General features: G+C 36.4%; 1 protein-coding gene across 2 annotated transcripts; it reads right to left on the bottom strand.

Annotated features, from left to right (window-relative positions):
* Positions 1 to 4041: 4041 nt before the first annotated feature.
* On the bottom strand, positions 4042 to 23678 carry LOC126914959 (D-galactonate transporter). Of its 2 annotated transcripts, XM_050719270.1 has the most exons (10): positions 23390 to 23677; positions 12349 to 12460; positions 11134 to 11257; positions 10292 to 10444; positions 7978 to 8088; positions 7737 to 7899; positions 6456 to 6654; positions 5315 to 5593; positions 4973 to 5170; positions 4042 to 4322 (listed from the first exon to the last, which is right to left on the bottom strand). In XM_050719270.1, the coding sequence occupies exons 2-10, from the start codon at positions 12452 to 12454 to the stop codon at positions 4123 to 4125; spliced, it is 1533 nt and encodes a 510-aa protein (XP_050575227.1). In that variant the 5' UTR covers positions 12455 to 12460; positions 23390 to 23677; the 3' UTR covers positions 4042 to 4122. The 2 variants fall into 2 exon arrangements, with proteins under 2 accessions (XP_050575227.1, XP_050575228.1); XM_050719271.1 differs by lacking the exon at positions 10292 to 10444 and having other exon boundaries at positions 23390 to 23678.
* Positions 23679 to 24033: the final 355 nt, after the last annotated feature.

Genomic DNA, 24033 nt, shown 5'->3' with positions numbered 1-24033 from the left:
TCGGGTAAATCGAACATAATAATTTAATTTGTTGGAAAACAAACTGAAGAACCATTCTGCAGTATAACAAACGACTAATTCCTAATTCCTGTAACGAGTCTATAAATAATAATAAGCTAATTATAAGATAAAAAGCGCGAATTATTCAGTATACACAAAATCATACTCGTCAGTCATATATGATTCCTTTAGTACACAGAGATGAATATGTGTAAGACATAACACTATGTTTGTTCCACTAATTATTCATACTACTTTTTCAATGAGATGTCAATAGTATTATCTAGGTATGTATATACGTATACATACATATATGTAAGGTATTTAATGTTTATGTAACATTGGATTATGTTATTTATAGGAGTAAATTAATAATACTGTCAACGAGGCTGTACAGAAGATATATAGATTCTTATGTTTGTTCAAGTGATGATATCTACATTTTGCGCCATGATATCCGTGAAATATCAGGAGTTATATGCGTTGTTCTGTTCACAATCATAATTATACATATGTATATATATCATATGTACAATCCACATATATAGCAGAGATCATAGCTATTAACTAAATAATACAATAACTAATTGAGACTTATCGCATACTATTAATGATACCTAAATTTGTATTGGTAAGAAATCTATATTTTTATTCATTGAATTTATTAACCTGAATTGGTTAACTAATGAAATTAAAATTAAAATTATTCAGGAATGGAGAAATTGTTGAAATTGAACGTTTTGATTACTAAATAGAAATCCGCAGATACATAGGAAGTTCTTGGCCAATCATATTCTTACACAAATTCATATTTTTATGGTGGATTTTAAATATAGGCATTTATTGCATTCACTAAATATTATTATAGGTACTTTATCTTATATGCTTTCTGTATACTTGTATGTTATGTTTATTCTATACATTTCTGAATTTTTCAATGTTCTCTCTTTAAATCTCATTGCCAGTACAATACTTGTGGTCTCTACTATATCTCATAGCACAGATCATATGATCGAATCGTTTCACAGACATACAATAACGAAGTTGTCAGCTGAAGTGTTATACACAAGACACTTTTTACATCTCTTGTGTATCCAATGACACTTCATGTAAAACGTTCGCTGTAACATGTTTTGTTATTACAGAACTATTCAGTGACGTGTACAGTATGCAACACTTGAATAAATTATATATGTGTTTATTATCGATATAAACGAAGATCACATAGGAAAAATATGACAAATTCATTTTTGTTGATTTCGTGATTTTTAAATTGCGGACACTTATGTCCATGACTCATACTTTCGCAAATTCGATTTAGAAAATGGAATCTGGGTAGACATTCGTTTTGACTTTTAAATACTATAATTATACTATATTTTGAATATTTTATTTCTCTGTATTTTGCATTTTCAAATTTCCTATAAATGCATAATTTGAGTGTCACTTATAGAGTAACTAAAAGTACTTTAATACAGTCGAACTTCAAGAACTCGAATTTCAAGGGAAAACCTAAAATCTTCGACCTATGGAGATTATGTCGAATTTTATTTTTCGAGAAATTTAAGAGAAATTTAACGAGCGAAAACGGTTTAAAAATTCTTTGATTAATATTTTTCGAATTGTAGAGGTTCGAAAAAAAAAAAAACGAATTCATCTTTCAAAGATCGATTACCTATTTGGAATTTAGAAAAGTGAATAGCAGTTTAACTTATATAGGTTGCATTTGCGGGACGTGCGCAGTTGGTGCGAGGGTTAGGAGCATGGTGAATGCAGGTTGATTAGGTTACGGTATTTCATTATAAGATGTAGATACGTATATACCTATTAATTCGAATTTTTACCTATAGATGCCATTTTTACCTATTTTATGAAGGTTTTTAAGTTATAGAAGTTCGAGGTATCGAAGTTTGACTATGTAAATAGTTCTAGGTATATAATATGTGTAGAGTGCAGATTTTTATGCAAATCATATTTTTATGAATTCAACCGAAGGAATGGAAATTAAATAGAAAATTGTTTTATCCACTAAATATCATGATTAGATCTTTACTTTACTTGTATTATATATTTCTGCATATTTTGTCTATTTTGTATTGTATCATTTTCATATAAATGTATAAATATCCACAAGCTAAATATGGATTTGTTTGGTAACATGCGTTTGGTTAACAGCATATTGAATTTAAAATGAAAGCGTGACTTAGTGTGTTTTTCCCTTGTGGTTTTCAAATTTCGAAGTATTTTCGCCAGTAAACGTGTACATATGTAAATATGTAATATTCACATCTTCAACACACGCAAGAATAATATTTCATGACAAGTTTTTTGAGCCTTGAAGTAATCAAGGCTAGTTTCTCTTAACTATTTTGTACATTACAAATAAAGGATAATTTTTTATTTATATTAAATAATCTGTACATAAAAGAAATGATTTGATGATGAATCTTGGTATAAGTATATTTGTTGTGTATCGTGTGTTACACAGTTGGTGCGACGTGTGTGTTTTCGAAATATGTATTTTTATATATCTGTCGAGATGCGTAAATACATGTATGTATATTCAATAGGCTGTTTTTAAAATACAGTGAAAAATAAAAATTATACTTTGGGCTTATTATTTTTATCGCGTATAAATTGTAAAAATATTTACAGCTCCCCACTGAATAAGGTAGAGTTATTTGAGTCAAATTAAGCAATTTGTCATTCGTTAAATTTGATTATGAGCGATTTTTGAGTAATTTCCAATAATAAAAGTATTCGTATTCTTGTAATTGTCGAATTAAACGATTTATTCAAATTTCCATTTATATTATAATGGATTGTTATGTTTCGACTAATCGATCAGAAGTTGTTGACATTCTTAGTTATAATCATCTTAATCCAGTAGCTTGCGTATATTAATATTATTTTCAGAAGTTGCTTTGTCGTGGATAAATAACGTTTCTGTTGACTTCACCGTTGACCTTATCATACTCACCGTAATTAAGGTATATATAATATTTACAGGATATAGGAAATTAACTAGAAATTTATTAAAAAGACATAGAATTCAAAATTTTCTAACATCGATGAAAAATTGAATTTTTTAATCGAGAGGACATTTTAATTTCGATCGTTGAAGATTTTATATAATTTAATCTGTCGAGATCTAATTTCGATTTAATTATTAAATTTGATTAGAAATTAATTATGCTATTGTCATACTTTTCGCGGCGAAAGAAGAAACAAAACGTCATACGTATCCGAATAGCTGTCATGAAAGTCGAAGTTCGACACATTGCTAGCAAAGCCACGTTTCGCGAAATACACATTATGTTATATATTAATTAATCGATTTATTTTGATACGTAGTATATAAAAATATTAAAATTTCCCTACAAAGATAATTTTATTGCAAGAATAAACAATGAACAATTTTTTAACACTTAAAAATGTTATTAGTTAAAATAAATAATTTTATTAATTATTCCCATAGCTTGTCTATTTATTTGTTTATCGATGCCTCATTTGGCCTTTCGGATCTTGAGGAGCTTTGGTTTTTACATCCTTATATCTATTCTTCTCTACACGGTAGTGCAAACACAGCATACATATGAGTTATTGTGAGCAATAAGGGCGAAGTGAATAAAATACAACTCGACGATATTTCTCGAGAAACGAAGATGATCTTCGATCTTTTAAATGGAAGGACGATTGGATGGGACAGGGTGGGACAGTAGGGCAAAGTAGGGACCGTGAAGTTTGGTCTAAATTACTCGCAACGTTTTATATAAACTTGAGAATCTTAAATCAAGACACTTTGCTTTTCTACTTGTTATGCTATTTCCTTTCTTCTTCTATCTTTTCTCGATATTAACGATTAAAAATCGATTAATCCATTAAACGATATATCATTGCTTAAAACGAAATCGATATTATCTGCATTAAAAATCGAATTACAACATGGAATAACTTTGGTATTTTTGTAATCTACGCGTTAAAACGAATCGATCGATGTAAACGATATTACATTTCGCGAAACGTGGCTTCTTACATGAATACGTTTAAAATAGTTTTGTATTTCAATCCTGCTATTATGTATTTACAACGAATCTTCGATGGTTATGAAGTTACGATCTTCTATAACCTAGAATTTTCGAATCGATGTGGTGGTGGTGGTGGATATAATCGAGGAAGTTCTAAAGTTGGTACTCGTCCTTCGTCGTTAGCGAAGGTATTATTGTCATATCCAAATTCTGGTTTCCTACTAATTTCCGTTTTCGATTCTTCTTTCTTGGCTCCGTCCATCAAGAACATGGTTAGGAAGAACATAACAGAACCTAAATATTGATAATAATATACGATAATAATTTAATAATTCAAGTATTAAATATTAATCAACTACGAGTTCAGAATATTATTTCGCATAATTCGAAACTTAACCATGAAAATATACATTGTACATGTGCATGTACAATACAGGTCGTAATTTGTGATTAAAGAGATTCTATAGTTTAAAATAAGGTGAAAAGCAAAGTAATAAAATCGTATTGGAAACATTGTTTTTTAAAAATTGGTATCTGTACGTAAGTAATTAAAAATTCCAATAAATTCCAATATTCACAATGTATTTTCAAATTTAATTTTCTGAAAAAACGGGGCATTAAAGAGAAAATATTTATTCCACTTTTGTTATTTATATTCGTACGTAGAATATATTTTTGCCAACTGCGTACGCCTATCCTGTTAAAAACGAGATCTCTAAAGGAATTTTGTTACTTTTGACTTTCGTTTTATTTTGTACCATAGAGTCTGCCTGATTTCATTTGTATCACGAACCACAACTACTTACGGCATATAAAATATGGATATAAACGAATAAATTGGAAAATACAAATAAGGATCAAAAATGGATTACAAGGTAATTAATTATAAATTAATAAAATGATACGTATAAATCGATATTTAAATATTCATGTGAAATACTTACTAATACCATAGAAACCGGCATAATAAATATAAAGAGATTCTCGAAATCCGATGGCCATTCTGGTTGGCTCGACCAGTATTGGTAAATTTCCGCCGATATTGTTCATCACGAACAAAAAGGCACCAATAGTGGTTGACCTGAGGTGAAGAGGAACTATTTCTACGACCACTGCAAACACGATTCCAAACCACATTTCGGCTGCAATCGAAATAAGGTACGCGTTAACTCGATAAAACATTTGCTTAGTTTGAATTTTAAGATTAAAACTACTCGAGACTAAACTTTCGGAAGCGCAGCAAATCTAAAGTATACTTCGCAAGAAGCATATTTAAATTTACTTACCAAAGAAATATGAAATGCCGAGGGTGATCATAGCCCATAAAGGATCGAAGTATACCGAGCCAAATGCAAACGGTGTAGCGATTATTTGGCTGATGGCCAAAACGGCAACTCGCGATCTAATACCCATTTTCGCAACGAATTTATCGCTAATTACTCCACCGACCACAACACCGATGCTACCGATCACTATAGTCACCGCGAACAGCCACCAGCCTAAATCGTAGTCGGGGAAGTAATCTCTGTAATAGAGGTCGCAATTGTAAGCGAAGCACATTCCACCTGAAAGCAAGAGAATCGTTTTGAAATTATTTCAAATATGTTTCAAACGTATAGGTATGCGAACCGAATTGTTGTAAATGCGAATCGTAATAGAGTCGTTTACTTTTTTCTTTTTATTAAAAGGCCAGTCTTGCTTTAATATGGGAAAAGACTTTAGGATCTGAGAAGAATCCGAACCCTTAAATACTTATGTTATTATATTATCGTATACGTTAGATTACTAAAATTCAGGGTATTTCATTTTATTTTCTATTTTACATTCTCCATGATAAAGTTTAATAACGAAATTCGATTAAATAAAAAATACGAGAATCGAGTAATTTGATCTTAAATCGTTGTGTTTATCATTGATTTCATCTATGATTGATCGATATTTATAGGATCGAAGGAGATCTAATGTCTTTCTTTGTATACCTCTTTGTTTAAAACCGAGAGAAATTGCAATCTTGAAAAGGTCGACGCCTTTTGTAACACGCAACAAATATTTTAAACTACATATTAATCCTTACAATGCTTGAACGACTCTAAATATTAAAAAGGAACACGACTAAATAAATATATAGATATCTTAAATCTTATCTTAAATTAAAGATTCAAATTAAGATTCATGAGTAACAATAAGGAATGTAAATAGATATTTCCTTATAGATATATATTAGAAATATAGACATTTGAATAAATAATTAATCAAATAAAATACCAACAAATTTACTATACACGATCCATCGATACTAAAGGCGAATGTAAATAAACAAATATCCCTGAGAATTAGAAATTTTGCTGGAATAAACCAGGCTGGTAGACGCTAATATACCCTTCGAATGCATTTTTCAATCCTTTGCATCAAGGTATTGCCTTTTACCGCAATGTCTGATGCTGGCAGCCAAGCATAATACTATAATCCTCGGTTGTAGGATTACTTTCCAAACTGGCACTTTCTTTCCATCGGTATTCGTTTCCTCCTCGCCGATTGTTTTTCGTTGTGGTTCGGAAAGAGTAAAAGTAAGAGCAGCCATAATCAGTCCGATTATACCAGCTCCGTAGTAGCATGCTCTCCATCCCTAAAGACGATAAACATAATTCATCGTCGTTATTAAATCTCGGCAGACTAATCGATGAAATTTATCAAATCAGATTATTTAAATGACAAATATTAACGTCTTTTGATTATTATGATTTATTACGTATAGAAAGGGCTTGAGGTTTTTCCAGTTGAACGTGAATATTAGTATATTCTGTAATTATTATCGTGCAATAATAATGCGTGTAATAATTGTAATAATAATTACAGAATATACTGCGAATAAGAAAAGAATTTTATATACCTAAAGGTAGATCCTTTACAAATTTATTAAAAGATCGTAATAGAGATGCCAATAGTAATAAGATACGAATCTCTTGTAACGAACTTAGTACTCTATTCGTTATCGTAGTATTCAAAGCATTTTACGATTTTGATTTTTCGACTTTGAAACAATCTTTATTGTCTGCTACGATATATTGAATTTCTTCTGTTTCGTACCTGTTTTAAGATTTCACTGCCGTTCTTTTTATATACCATAGAATACAATTAACAGAAAACGCGTCCAGTCAAAATAACCTTCACGCTATAATTCTAAAAAACAAAATAAAACGATAATCGCACGATTTAGCGAAGAAAATGTCGCGTCCGAAATCTTTCATTTTCTGGTTGACCGCTCCGGACAATCGCGTTATCTAATCCTTTTACTAATTGCTTTTTCTTCGTCCTCTGCTCACACGATTCGTCCATTAATCCATTCGCTTAATCTTTGCTAAGAAGAAACTTTACTTCGCTTCGAATCCCCTTGATCGCTCGATTTCGACGAGTATCGACTTGTCGTACTTTCGTTATAGATAATCAAGCTCTTCTTTTTTTGGTTGATCGCTATCGTTTCTTCGAAGGAGCAGAAAGCAGAGTTTAACGCGAAAGAAAGAAACGACCGTGCTATTTTGATAGCTTTTTCCAAATTTTTCCGTTACAGATCGAGCCAAATCGGCTTTGGTAGTTCTGTAAAATACGTTCACCGTGCATTTGGACAAATAGCGGAAATTTCCAACACGCTGTGCGGTCTTTTGATTTAATTAACGTTTCTCGATATCTTCAAGCGCGAGTTATACACACCAGATTTCCAATATTTAGTCCTGGAATGTAACGACCAACGGGGAACGCGATACCGTAGCCTCCATAGATGCCCCAATTGAAAATTGACATAACGAGCCCTCGTTGTTCCTCTGGGAACCAATCAGAGAGTAAACCCGTGGCCAAGGGGTTGCATCCCGCCTCTCTGTATATTTATTTAACGTTTCATATCATAACGGTCGATCGATTAAAACCGAGAAGCAATTACATCGGCGAGGCTTACCCTGCCGCTAGCACCATACGTAGAATGACTAGTTGCCAATATTTCTTCACTGCTCCCATTAGAACTATGGCGATACTGAACACCAACGTGCATATGGTTAGTAGTCTTACTCTGTAAATAAAAATCAATTTCGTTACTACGTATTTATAGGCGATAAAGAACGTGTAATCCAACCTTTAACAGGTTCTTCGAGGCGAACGGGTCGGATGTTCGAGTAATCTCATTTTCAAATAATCAAATATTTAGTAACCGATAGGTGACTTGTTAAGCACGGATAACTAGCTATCGACGACGGAATCTTTTTGGCTACCGATAATCATTTTCGACGACTATTTAATTTCTTTCACCGATAACCATTATGGGGCTTGGAGTTTCTTCTTTTTCGATCACCTGTAACCATTGTCATGGAAATGCACGATACCTGCACAAGTCACGCTTTCTTTACTTTTTCAAAGAAATACATCTTTCTTTGATTTTTACACATCCTTGCTATATTCTGTCGAATATTTCAAAAATACAGATTTTAATCCGCACGTTTGTGACAGAGATTCTAAGCATTCTATGCTTTAAGCCTCGCCACAATAAACAAATAATAGCAATAAATATCGATTCTAATATCAGGAATATCCTTGTTCTCTTCTCTGTCTTTTTTTCTACAAAATCTGCTATATTTTATTCCAAGTACTCCTTCTCAGGCATTTTTATAGCACTAACATTAAAACTACCGTTGGTTAACACGAAGCTATTTCTACCAAAACCAGTGAAAACGACTGGTCTTTAAAAAATACGTAGTAATAGAATATCTTTATATCTATTGATTTGTTACTTTTTTACAGAAGGAATTCCATGTTACGCAATACATTTCTGCTACTATTGATCCATCTGGGACCATGATCCCTAGACGAGGGTCGACATATTTACAAAATCGTAGAACCAGTCATCTTCGCTGCTGTGGTATTTCCAGCGTTAGCATCCAGCGATCTGGCGATCGAACCGCGATTCTTCTGATATCCGATATCGTCATATCGAACGATACGCGGTAAAATTTTGAAAAAACGCGTGGCAAGTTGTACAAAACGAGGAAACTGGTCAATTGGGATTCGATAAACAGATCGCAGGACCCTTTTACCCTTTTACACTTTGACAAGTACCAGTCATTTTCACTGGTATTGGTATAAGTGGCCCATAAGAAACAAAATAAAATTCATCGTATTATTCTTTTAGTTATCGTTGCGAAAGTCATTACATCATCGTGACAAAAAAGTGTAAGACGAAGTAGGAATTTCCAAATAAAATTGTAAAACCGGTCAATTTAACTGGTACGATAGTTCTGATGTTAAAATCAGACGATAAAATAGACTTATCAGGTTCATTTCCTGGAATCTTCGATATTTTACTAAATTTGCCTTAACACAATTTCATAGTTCCTACGCAATTATAAGTATGATTATACGAAATTGGTCTAGCTTCTCTTCTGAATATTGCGCTTCGATCATGTTCCAAGAATACGAAATGAAACAAAAAACAATTGTATAATAAGACTATAAAAATACCTAGCATTATCCTAACGGTATACGATATTCCATCGTTCTTCCTCGTAAACGGTAACAGTAGTAGTAATTAGGGTCGCGTCTAGAGCTTCTCGGGCCCTAAGCATACAAACGACTACACAAACACGACGGTGGTAATTGTTACGCATATTTTTAATAAAGCTGCTATATTAAAGTTTGAACGCGAGGGATATAAAGCACGAAAATATCAAAGCGGAATGCGAATAAATATCTCTCAAGTAAAAATACCGACGACTTCTTTCCGTTCTGCGTCTTCGACGAGATCCTCCAGACTTTTAAACTTGGTCTCGTTTTGCTTGAAAATTCTGCGTTCAACGTTGTTCGTGGCTTTATTTCAATCCTTTCGCGAATACATTGTATCTACAATTGGATAATTGGAAAGTTGGTATAAACCACTTGCACGGTATGCGAATTGAATTTAAACTACGACTTTAATCTTCCATTAAAACGTATCTACTCTGCAAAATCGAAATCAGCATCGTTGCGTATCTCGATTCCTGACCAAGCTAACTGCAACGCCAGTGAAACGTCAGGAATTTATCTCCGCGCCTCAAATTGCGTTGATCGCAGCAACGCGAATCGTCGCAACAGCGACACCGATAACGGCGTTAACCGTGTTCGACATTCCACCTCCGTCGTTATCGGTCGACCGCGGACTATGCGCGCATCTTGCGCACTTTCGCGATTTCAAATTTCCTATAAACGCGTAACTATGCAGCGTGTAGTTATCAGAGAGGCATTACCTGTTGTACTTGTCGGCTGCGATACCTAGAATAACTCCAACGATCGTGAACACGGCGATGAAACTCGGCCCTGCTAGGATTTGATAGTCGAGACCAAGGCCGTTGTAGTTCCATTCGCAATACCGGGACCCGTTCAATTCCAGGGACACGCAACTATGAAATAAGATACATTCCGATACATCGTTCTAATTCGATCTCCGTCTAAGCGGATATATGAGTTCACGAATATATTTGGCCGAACGTGTATGCGACGGTTTGTGAAAGTATTTCGTAGAAATAACTTTTAGCGATATATCGTGTCTACGATAAACGATAATTCGAACGAGATCGCGCGTTATACTTGTGATTTAACGATTTCTAACGATTTAATGAGGGTCTAATTAAGGCCTCGACAGTCGGCAATTTTATTCTCTATGCTTTAGCGACTGATTATTTTCTACGGTAAATGTCCAAATGCTCGTTTCGTGAGTTGTAAAATTAATTTTTTTAATCTCGCGTAAGAGATAGAAAAATAATTATACGCGTATATGAGTGATCGAAATTATATAGAATGATTCGTAGTCGGAGGTTGAAGAACTCGTTGAATACAGATAGAATAGAAACGTAAAATAAGATTTGTTGATACATCGCATCGTTTCGTTAAGCGTTACAATAGCAATTACGTAAGTGCTGCGATCCGTCTGCTATTTTAAAATGAAAAATGCGAACGATATTATCAAATATAAGACATAACGATATACGATGTACCAAATACTAATCGGAGTTATATAACGCGAAATAAAATAATAGAAAAATAGTTTATCGGTAATTCGAATAGATGCGAAGTAAACGAAGATACTCACAAACTTTCATTTTTGGCCACCTCACACTGGATTGGTAAATCCACGATGGATAACGTAGTTGTATTTAATTGGCAGGAAATGTCGCCGTAGTGCAAATCCTCTGCCGTCGCCTTGCTCGTGACACCTTGAAAACACGTGTAAGAAAATTACATCGACAATGAGCGTTCCGTGGTTTAGTTATCTAATTGTATCCGTATATTGCTTGGACGTATTACGTGAAAATACGTACAGAAATAAATTATCGATATGATAGCTGTCGCGAGGAAGACGTTAACGGTAAACGAGGTAAAAATAAGAAGATGACCGAGAGAAACGGAAAACACTGGGAGAACGAAGAGATATTCTCGCGAATAAGGGGATAGGTTGCGCTATTCTTGCTATTTATTTATATTTCGTCGAATTGATTTTACGAAAGAAAAGGAATTTTACCGCGAGTCTATCCTAACCCCGAGAGCTACGCGAATTTGCAAAATAATTTAGAACGAAATAGATATTTGAAAAATGAAGTCGAAATGAGTGGGTCCACTGTCCAAGGAGCGTCGCTTCGTACAAGCGCAAGCTTCTACGTACACAGCCTGTTGGACGCGACAGTACGTCCGACGATACGATCCAGCAACGCGGAACGCGCTTTCGTCCTGTATCGCTACGTTTGTTTATAGCTGTTTAACGACGGTGGTTATGAGGAGAACGCATAGCGACGAAAATCGTTCGCTGGCATTTCGTGGACAAGTGCACGTCGTTTTGCAACGTGCTGTTAGCATCGACGCGTCTAATACGGCGCCTATGAAGCGACGCTTGGTGAACAGTGGGCCGAGTCTTGCGAAAGAGGCGAAAGAACGACGGAATCGTAGAATTCGACGAAATCGAAGGAACAAGAATCAATTTTTATTTTGCTCGATAGGACGCGCTATATCGATAAAGAGGTCGAAACTTTGAAACTTTCGAACGAGAAGCGTCGCGTTTCGGTTCGATCTTACAGCGTTTCAAGATCGAAATGCGGAGCGCCAAATTTCGGTTAGACGTTATAGTTTCCAATCGTAAAACAGCAAATTTTTTGATCGCGAGATTCGCGTTCGAGAGAAAAGGCGCGTGTAGAGATAGAGATAGGCGTGTGACGAACGTAATTACTGGAATAAGCGAGTTTACGAGGATAATCGAGCGGCGATTTAAGGAAGAGGAAGTATAAACGCGCGGAATCGAATGCACATCGCTTACCAATTAAATAGTGACCTAGCTCCCCAAGTACGTATCCAACTGAAACAATGGCCAACGCGTACGGCTTGTACAAGAACTGCAATTTCCGAGTCGCTGTGCTCAGCATTGTATCCTGTTAAACGTAAAATTAGATTAAATCGTTATCTTCTTCGTTCGGAGTCGTGAAACGGCCTTATAATTTTATAATTAATCGAGAACGAAATTAACATAAAGACAAAGACCAAGCGAAAGGAGTCACTGTATCTTATTGTTGCGAACAATCTATCGCCTTGTGCCTCTCTGACGTATCCAGGCTCTATCTATGTGAAAAATACGCGCAAAGTCGTGCACTTCAGATCCCACATTTTCATTCGTCGAACGGATTGCGCTAATCTACGAAGCAAAATTGTAAAACAAGATTCGAGGCTTTCGTCGCAAACGTAAAATAACAAAAGTAGAATTCGACGGAAGCTATAGGACGTAACGCGGAATTAACGACGACGCGAAATCTCTTTTTCTCTTCGATCTTCACCCATGGGTTGGCCGACCACCGTATCGCCGTGACGCGATACCGATGCTGATCTAAACGAACAACGCCATCGAAAATCTATTCTTTTCGTTCGTCGACGTTTGCTCCTTAACCGTTACCGCCAAAAAATTTAATCGTAGTTTATGAGCGATCTTTACCCCGCGCGATCGCGTCTTCTAATACAGATCTTGCCAAGAATTATATTTTTCTTTATCTTCTTATACACCATCTTGCGCGTCTTTTCGTTCTCTATGGCCGACGCATCGAACTTTAAAGTTCCACGAAAATGGGACTCGTCGTACTTTTCACCCGTGGTTTTCGCCAGTGAATCGGCAATTCCGTAAAATAATTCAATTATAATTCTGTTCATCCGCGTTTAAGTCGATTAATCCTTCAACTATAATCCTACAGACGTATAATTTTACGTATGTATATAGAATGACACAACGGATTATCATTAAATCATAATACGGATTATATAATGGACGGGTGTAATTTTGCGTCGATTATCGCGAAAATTATATTTCCATTGTGCGCTTACATACTCCTTAACATTTTACTCGGTCGTAAATATATGGTCGTCGATGCTATCTCTGAATATGTAGTTTGCATCCTACGTTATTCTCTTGCATATGCATGCCTAATATCGATTGCGGAGTTTCGTATCCTATGATATAGCTAGCGCGATAAATTATGGTTTCTGCGAGAGGCGGGACGTTAAAAAATGCGATAAAATCGCGGCGTTACTTTTTAACGATAATTATTTTATGATTATTTTACGTACTCGCTATTGCGTAAGCACGATAGAGTGTCTTAATCGCGTAAATTTCATTTAACGTGGAAGTAAAGCTCGCGATGTAGATCGCGAATAAAGGGAATAATCGCGGCAGATATTCGCAGCGACGGAATTTTTAACGGATCTTTAACGCGTTGTCAGAATCCTCATTCTGAATTGCATTGTGAAGTTTTTAATACGGCGTGCGTATCAAATGCGTAGGCCGGGTTTCTGCTTCTTTATCCCTTACACCGACCTCGTAAAGCGTCCAACTTCGTCCAAACTCCGTTTAAACCTTCCGTTTAAATCGATTTCAGTTAGTTTAGACATTTTCGAGGAGACGTGCGCCATACCCTCCGCTTTTATTTCATAACATTTCATAACATAATATTTCATAACATAAGGTATTTCGGTAAAAAGGGGAAATAATTGGATTCGATCAAATACAAATGGTGCTCGATAAATTATGTACTTTCGAGCAAACTCTTCCCGATGATAATAATTTTTTTGCTACATGGTGACCGTCGGTCGAAACCTTCGCAACGCTACTCAGGATGATAACCTCGATAATGTACAAAAAAAAGTATCGCGGTCGCAGGTGGTTCTCTTCTTGTAAATATTTATTACGATTCTTAATAAGTTTCCTACTTTACGTCTTTAGAAGCAGCACGGATCCTCGTTGTACCCGCGAAGCGATTAATACCGCGAATGCATCCTTCCCACGTACACATTCCCTGCACTTTCGCCGTTATAGGACGCTAATTGATAAATTATTAGACCGCAGATTTTTATGCGACTCTCGAATCCATCTTTTTCATCAGACACTGGCGAAAAAGTGAAAATCCAACGAGATTATGTTTTATTTTCTAAATATCCCGATACCTAAATATGTATGTGTCTTTCCCACTTTTCGTTTCTTTTCGACAAATGATTTTGATAATAAAATATGACGATACAACAGGTGGTCTTCCGATCTAACAGATTTAGATAATTTTAACATTCACAAATTCATATTGGTAACGTATTGATAAATCGAATATTCATAGAACGTAATTAAAAACGCATTTAAATTGCAATTTAAATCCATAAACACGGCACAGCCAGTAAATACCATTCTATTAAGCAGGGTTATTTATTCGAGGCTCGCGTAATTTCTATTCAAGCTGATTTGCTATGCAAATAATTGCTTAGAGTAAAAGTACGAAACTTAAGTGTCGTTATTTATGCAACGTTTATAAACGATGCAACGATGTCGTAAACATCAGAGCGCAAGGATTTTAGTTTCGAAATTAAAACGTCGACCGATAATTTTCGATCGACTTTCTTAATTTGTCAGATACGTAAATTCGAAGTAAATAAATAGATCGATCGAAAATATCTCGAGCGACTGGGTGTAATTCAATAAGATGCTAATAAACGATTTGTCATAGTCTGGCTAATTAACTACCATGCAGCAAAACATCGTAGACAGGCAAAAACATCGATTACTACGTTACGTTTGTGTCTCTTGTCGTTAAGAACGCACTCTGTCGCGAATAATTAAATTTCTTTCGCAATTTCAACCGCTACCGCGGTTTATCGCAATTTACGGCGATGCTACCGCAAATTTAACGCTTTACCTTAGAAGGACAGCGAGAACGAGCCATGCGTCGATTATTACGTAGCGATGAATGGCAAATGTTCGGTAGAAACGTGAACTCACGTGTCCGTAGGTTTCTAACGCGTGCAACTTGGTCACCTTGAGCCAAAATCATCGAGACGTAACGAGAATTATCGCTTTAATAATATTAATTCCATCGTACGTGACAATCTGGAGTCGTTGACATCAGATTTGTAAGAAAACACCAGCGAATTTCCTTTTCGAAAATTTGTTCACGACTTTTGTCTAAAATGGCGTTTCCTTGTTTAATTTATAGTTTGGCGGTTCGGTGTACGAAAGATATACATATATAGTTGATAATGTACATCAAAGATAATATTTGATATATAAATATAGTTATTCAATGATATTTCAAATTAATACGCCCATTCTCTTCGACCTTTTAACCGCCAGGTTTTCTCTATTCGTTCCTTTAAAAATTACGCTCGCTCGCATCGCGCGTGTTCGTTCACAATTTCGTCTCGATCGTAAATTAACGCACGTTTCAAATTAATATTTAAAATCTTATTGTTATATATCGACGATTAATACGCGTTTTGATATTTCGTTCGCAATTATCGAATATAAAAGATTTATCAATTCCGATCGGCGTAATTAAAGGTTCCTTTCATTCGTTTTGATATTTCTATTCGGTAGATTTTCCGATATATTTATCGTCCTTTGATTCTACAAATTGCTCGAGTCAGAGTGCGATTTCTTTGAATTCCGTATCCAATTCATCGAGTATTTTCTCAAGCAAGTTTAAAATCGAAGAACCGTGGACGTTTATGTTTTCTATTACAACTCTGCCAAACGACTCTGATCATTGTTTTCTTCACGCGTATCTCGAATCTTCATCCTGCATAAATACGGAATGATAATCGGTTCGTTCCTTCCTCGATAATTTCACTCAATTATCACGTTTTTCACGAGATTTACAAGCGTCCTAATGCATTTATTAATAAGTTATTCTTACGTATAAATTGTTAACGATCGTAGTATGAATCACACGGGTAGTTGATAGCCCACGCAGCGTTCGTTATCGAGATTGTTAGATATTTTATTTCCGTTTATACAAAATTGAAAATTGATAGAAATCGTAGCGCGATCGTTGATGCAGCCGTCCGATAAATTATTTTACCTTTCGCGAATCTTGTTACGACTCGACTTTTCCCCTGTTTAAATATTTACGAACTCGCTCGAAAGTCAGCTTGAAAGTAACGACGATATAAACATTTGCCGGAAAAGTGAACTTTTCATATCGATTAATTGATCCAATCGAGATGGATTTTCGCATTACAACGTTATCACGAAACGCGAATCGTAAAGTACGCTCTTCTATCTTCCTAAGAATCCATTAAAAAAGCATCAGAGACGAATAGTCGCGTCGTAAAAAGTAATTTTTCCAATTCGTGCAAAATTCGTCGCGACGATATTTGCCAAAAGAGATCGGATGCGTCGCTTTGAAATAAGTTCGTGTCGCGATACGCCTGATAATTAAAAACCAATGGATAATCGAGAGCTGAATCGATCGATCTTTCTCTAACTATATCCGCGATCGATTTGTATAATTGTACGTTTCTTACGAGGCACATTTATATCGCATCTTTCGCGAAATCACGCGATATCTAGGAATAACGGTGACGTAAAAGAAACGGTATAGTACGTATAACGAGATAATTAGGAAAATATACTCGTGTAACGATGTTACCGTGTATGACGATTTAGGATTTACCATTGTGACAACACTCGACGCAAATACATCGTTGCTAGAAATAGTCACCGCTCTGTTGTCGTAATATACAATTTTTTTGTTCGAAATATCCGACACTTTACAGTTTCGACTTGAAAATTATAAAGAATTATAAAGCGTAATCGCATTTAGTTTACAGGATGTATATGTTATGGAATTTAAATATTTATTATAAATATATATATATGTATATAAGATAAATGAATTTGAATTTGAATATTTAACTCTCTTCTTTCGTATTTTGTTTGAAAACGTTTAAACGTTCATTCGATCGAACATTTCCTTTTCTAACGATATGTTCTCGATAAATATATTGTCCATATAATTGCGCGACAATTTACGAGATATCGTTCGTTTTTGTTGCCAAATTTCTAATAAAATGCTAAGGATAATCGTTAGGGAATAATCGTAAAAGTAGAAGCAGAATATATCGAGTAAAAGTAAAAGGATCGTAATTATTATAAGGAGATGCAAAACGTAATAACAAGGGAACATAAAAATACATCGTTGCTACTCTGTTAATATGCAAATAGTAGTCGGTATATTTCCACATCAAGTTTCGTTATTCATTAGTACAATTTTTTGCCACGAACTCCACCCAATGATGTGTGCAAGTATGTAAGAGGAAACCTTGAAGCAAGTTTCTCGAATATAATACAAATCGATCGATTGTTTTTTCTTATCTTTGTATCGCGTTTGTCGATCGACGTTTCGAGTAAACGTTCGTAACTTTGACAACGATTAATATCAAATAATTTCTAATACCTAAAACGCGAAACTACACCGTAAAGTCGTTTATTTGCATCGCGTAATATCGCGTTGTCTGTACGCCGATCTACCTCTTTAGCTCGGCGATACAACAGTTTTGTACGTTTATTGCTAAATATAAATAATGACATTTGAATCGCGGACATTTATGCATTATTATGCGAATTATATTTTTATAAATACGATTAAAATAGCGGAGGCTGATCAGACACGTATTTCGCTTACTAAATATTCTAATAAACACTCTATTTTGCATCGCTTGCGTGTTTTTTCGACTTTTAAATTCCCCATAAAGACCTAGAAATCTGCGGTCTAATTATAATACCGGTCCCGTTTCAACGATAATGCTGCAACAGCATAAACGATGCTGCAACTAGCGAGCAATACCATTGATAATCGTAGATAATATCTATCGGTGATCGTTAAACGGCATGAAAACGAATAATCGAACGAGTAGGAAAGAAATAACGCTACCTTTTCGAAGATGACCGTGATTCGGCGTGAAATCGTATTTGCGATACGTACGAGTATCCCATTTTTTTCGCCGTGTGTCCGTGCTACAATGCCGAAATGATTATGGTTTCGCCGAAGACGCTGTTATTCGCGACGATCGTTACGACTTTGCGGTAATTAAACATTCCGATACGTAAACGACGTACAAAGTGGCTGTAAAAATTATTTCCGCGTACCCTTATCTTCCGATCAAGCGTCTTCTACCGGGTTCTCTATAACGATAAATACTAATATAAATACAAATACGATAGTGTGCGAATACTTTTTCTAGTCGTTGCGTATCAACGCGTTCCTCGGCTAATCGACGATACATATTATGTAGCTTCCCGAAGATGCTGCAATTATACGAATAATCGCGAAAAGAAGATAAAAGCGTATCCGACGATCATTAAATCAACATAGATTAATTTATATTTTTATCTCGCCTTCGTTTATTTTTTCTTCTTTTTTTAACCGAGATGACTGTAAAAAACAACGTACATCGAGTCGCTACATCGTCGATTTATCCATTATTTAGAATACAAATCCAGCTCAAACTATTTCGGTTACTTGCGAGCCGATAGTATTAGTCAACGGCCAAGAATTTCAGAATAGAATAAGAGTAAAATTTCTTCGATATAGCGTAACGTAAATATCCGCATACGGATTGAAAATCGCTGTGCGCTATGTCATAACTATGTGTATCCGATGTTTGTCGAAAATTTCGCCTCTGATAGAACAGTCGTATCAACGGTGCCAACGAAGAAAAAAATAACGATACGACGAAGGCGATACTTAAATTAACGATATTTCAATTAACAATATTTTAATTCGCAATCGCATCGGTTTCCCAAGCATTTCGACCGCCGTATTTCCCGACCGTGTTGATGATCAAAAAATATGTATCGGAAATCCCAGAAATCTACATCCAGACGTTATCATCCGCTATTCTCGCTTGTATCATTTCGTCTATTCGTACTGGAACAATTAGTTAACGACGTTATAATAGCCGTCAACGAAGGAGGATAGAACGAGAATCGATTTGCGACGAAACAGCCGGATGTATCAGATTCTTTTTTTCCGCGAACATAGAATCGTAACGGGGAACCGAAGAAAGATAAGAAACAAGAGCGATAGCGACAGCAGCGGATGACGATGCGGTATAAGGTGACTATAAAAAGTATCGACACACCTTCCTGTTTGATGTAACGTTTGCGTATCGGCTAACTACTACTTAATTACATTCCGGTATATTCATGGGCAAGCGGCTTATTATTGCATTTTCCATGGATAAACCGAGTCGTGTACACGACCGTATTTCATTCTTTTTTACCGTGCTCGCCTTACGCGTATCGGAAGTATTTCCGAGATGCTTATCGGTAGACCGCGAATTTCTATGATCTAGTAATCCTTGAGAATATAATTAAAAAGTTGGGACCTCCTGGGTAGGAGATCGTTTCGCGTATCGAGTATCGCGCACATTTTCCGCGGTTTCAAACGCATGAAAATCCGCAGTCCATCGAGTACATCGTGCATTCGGTCTTCCAGCGAAGGATTTCAACGGTTCTTCCGTTTTTCCGAGATCTAGTTCCGTTCGAGATTTTTTCCCGAACAACTCGCCTGCGCGCTAGTCAAACGTCGTCTCGCTCGACGATACTTTCGTACGACTGGAAAACTTTGACTCTACGAAAACGAGAAACACAGAACCCGAGGAGAATCTCATTGCAACGTAAGGCTGTGCATCGATGTCTCTCGTAGCCGCCGTAGTTTCCTATAATTATTCGCCGACGATAGATGGAATCGTCGTTGGACGAGCCTTTGGGCGTATGCCCGGCAATCGAGTACGCCGATTGGATATCGATAGCGGGCCCTCTCGATTAAATCACCTGCTACGCTTCTTCGGGTATATAAAGTTACCGGTATTCGCAATGACTTCGATAATAACGATCGGTATTATTATTATCAGTCTGGCTATTGTTCGTAGATGCAGGCTATACAAGTTATACAGGGTGTTGCGATAATCACGGAACAAGACTCTACGTCTTGATCCGGTCTAAGACTTTCGAGCAGCAATATCCACGATTATTGGGACACGTAGAAATTTAAACAAAGTCGACAAATTATTTGGAGCATTGTCAACGCTCTAACAATTATCGTCTCGTTCGAAAGGAATCGTATAATTGGAATCGTACAGATTCGCGACGACTTTTATCGACGAATCTCTCAGAATGTCTTATTCGTGCGTAAGTCAGGCCGTTAGGTATAATTTTCTGAAACGTGATCTCTCAACGTCTCTTTCATCGTGCTACGTACGTTCTTTATTAAGTTAGTCCAGTAAATTACTCCGATAGGATCGACGTATAAGTCGTATCGGCGAATGACGGTGTTATATAAGCGTTTAAGGGTGAAATATAATAAAATTTCACTCGTTTGCATTAATAATCGGGATTGGCGATTTTCTCAGGATGCGGTGTCGATCGAACATCGTTTAAACGGTTGTTGACACGAAAGAATCAAAGTAGATTCAACTCGACAAACGCTCGTTCGGGAAATATCGCTCGAACGATAGTTATTTGACGGCACACGCCAGTTATATCTGTTTACACTTTCGTAACAACCGTTGCGCAAATAATGCAGAACCATATTGCGATCGAGGTCCGATCTACTCGGCGTTCGCTGGATTTCCAGCGACATATACAGCGACTCGCGAAAATGTCGGAAGATTTAACGTAGAAAACTGATGCGTCGTACAGCCACTATAAAAGGTGCCAACGTACCATCGTGTTTATTATACTTACGTCCGAGTCAGTTAGGTGCGATTACGTTAAATTTTGTAACATTTATTTTTCAAATTTATATTTCGGTATTTCGATACTCAATTTCGCTGGATTATTTTTGTTTCGATATTTCGCTTTTCGAATCTTTGGATCCCCGACAGTTTGTTTTCGTTGTCGATTACGTCATATCTAAAATTCTGTCGTTTCCTCATAGAGCGACGTTAGAATCAGAAAGTTAAGGAAAACGTATCTCGATCAAGGATACGACAGCTTCGAATATTTAAATCCCGTGTTAGAAAGTCTATCGCCGAATCTGTCGAACGGAGATCTCGAGAGCTGAGAACTGGAAATTACAAGGATAACGTTCGATCGTCGTTTCTCTTCGCGAACGTCTACCTTGAATAAATAACGTATCTTACGAGCTTCCAAGTAGATTTTTTTTTTCTCTTCTTCTAAAACTTATTTGCGTTGCGTTACTTTCGAAATACGCGCGTCAGTCGTATTATTCGTAGATTACGTCGCACAGTGTTTATTCCGTTAAAATATAAGCGCTATTCGGAGTTGGCTCGTAACACGAAACGCGGAGCTTTCTGCAAGAAGTCCGTGCGTGAGTCGTACCGTTTGGAATGAGTTCCGGAATGCAAAACGGTCGTGTTCGTGATTATGTAGTTGTACACGTAGTTATTACGTGCACGGAGGCGTTTGTTGTCCTTTAGTAATTAATTATCACTGCCGCGAAAGAATTTTCCACGACATCGAAGAGTTCCCGCGTCGAATCGCGCGAACGATCGCCCAAATTGATCGAATTTATTCGATCTATACGTTATATATCGTATTTAACGGGCAAGAAACAAACGTCGAAGCTAGTCGTCTCTTTCATTTATTTAGCAAGTTACCGACTTTAATTATTCGTACGTTAAATTATGGATTACGAATCTTTGCGATATACTTCTAGCTATAGGAATATAGTACATTATCGTAGAATCGAATATACAAAAATTCAAAAAAGAAATTACACAGATTCGCGCACGACGTTTCTTGGAAAACGTAAATAAACGAGAGAAATATATCGGAATCGGAGAATACAATTTTTGCAGCGTTTAAGAAAAAGAACATTTTGTACGAGTTATTGCACGCTCGAGTACTCGATAAATACGTAATAACTTCCGTTCGATTATAAACCTTTAGTCACGGTATCAATCTCGGTAGCAAACAATACGAGTTCGATAGCGTCTCGTCGAAATAGAATTACGCGATTAAGTCGCATCTCTTTCCCCGATTTTCATAATGTTATCTCTCGTTCAGCATCGAACCTCTCAGTTTTCAACTTTCCGCTACACGTACGCGCGAAGATATTCCATCGTAAAGATACTTTACAACTTGCAGAACCGTTCGTTAAGTACGAAAGAACAACACCGCTATCGCTATGTAATTGATATAATATTCTATACGGTAATTATAAAAATATGCATATAAACTGCGAATATTTTATTCATGCGACTTACGCAAGTTATTTTTATGAACACAAAGGAACATGATTTGGATAGAAGTTCGTTTCACCCGTCGCAAATGCGCTCGGACCTTGATAACTCGAGCCTCTGTACTTCGAAAACTACAATTCTGTTCGTTCTCCTGGTTCGCCGCGGAAACCTCTGCAAGTTCGATCACCGCAACTACCAAAACTCGATGCTACAGGTATATATCGTTATTTTTATTATTGTATCTTTGGCTTACGGAATTAAAAAACAACGGGTAAAGCTCACAACGAAAAATCGTATCTCAAAGTCGCTGCGCTTCCGATCCTTGCGCCACGCGCCTGCGTGTCCCTCGCGCGCAACTCGCAGCGGCTACAAAATATATTTGCGCATATCCGTATCCTTATGTTTCGATAAAACGTTTTTCCATCAGGTTCTATATACGTTTCACTTTCGTCGTATCGAATTTGTCTAGTTTCACGAACGTTCGTTAATGTCAAGTACGCGAGCGCTATAACAAACGCTATGACGCGTAAACCGTCGTCTATTTTTCCAAATATATAATCTATATACGTGTAAATGCATATTCCAGAAGTCGAATTTGCTTTTCTTCGTGCGTCTACGTTAAGCCGTTTCCGTCTATCAAAGTTGGCTTACTCGAAAAACAGGATGCGCATTTTCGCGTTTATGGAGAATCTCACGACGCAAAAATATAGAAAATGTTAAAGGTACGGTACTCGTTGTAATGAACGATCGAACCGGATACGTTCCACGTGTTAATCGCATTAAAAATACGTTACCGAGACTCGAGATCAACCGCCGAAATAAATCGTCTATTATCGCTTCTTACTTACTTATTCGTTCCGCTCGTTTTTCGGTCGAAATTACAAGCACGAAGCTCGAAGAGAAAAAAGAAAGAATATAATTGGTATGTCACTATCGATTCGACGCACAGACACACTGAGACGATTTAACGGAGTAAAAAATATGCTTGTACGTGGCCGATCGTATACACGGAGATCGATCCCTCCGAATGCGAGGGATGCAGGACTAAATGAGAAGCGAGCCAGTGGACAACCTTCATTTATAAGAAAGTGTCCAAGGATCGAGCCTTCCGCGGACTCTATCGAGGAAGGGGCACCTCGAGCTCCTATATCAACGGGTAAGTACTGGCAGTACTTGACTATGGTGGGAGTACGCGATACTCTTGATCTTTGATTTCCAAGGTCCGTTCTATCGATCGCTTGTATCTTGTTCCTTTAGAGTCGAAAGTTCAGCCGGAGACTCTATCGATGTACGGCTATCGCGTAGGTATCGCAGCGTGCTGCGGGATTAACGACGAAGGATTAATATTTGTCACTGAAAAATAATAAAACTTGCATTTTGCCCAGTAGCAGTATGATCTACGAAATATCGAAAATACGCGCGAAAATTTGCCCGTGACAACAAAAATATTAAGAATCTCGGAATTGTTCGTCGCTTTTATCGTCGTACTATC

The sequence above is a fragment of the Bombus affinis genome, chromosome 3, assembly GCF_024516045.1.
Source record: "Bombus affinis isolate iyBomAffi1 chromosome 3, iyBomAffi1.2, whole genome shotgun sequence".
NCBI classification, from domain to species: domain Eukaryota; kingdom Metazoa; phylum Arthropoda; class Insecta; order Hymenoptera; family Apidae; genus Bombus; species Bombus affinis.
This window is presented reverse-complemented; position numbering and strand designations above follow the sequence as displayed.

Coding starts and splice junctions, on each gene's coding strand:
- LOC126914959 (XM_050719270.1), bottom strand. CDS start 12,454: ATGCTGAGCACAGCGACTCGGAAATTGCAGTTCTTGTACAAGCCGTAC. Junction 8,089..10,291: donor GCAGCCGACAAGTACAACAG/GTAATGCCTCTC, acceptor TTTTATTTACAG/AGTAAGACTACTAACCATAT. Junction 4,323..4,972: donor TGCCGGTTTCTATGGTATTA/GTAAGTATTTCA, acceptor ATCAATATTTAG/GTTCTGTTATGTTCTTCCTA.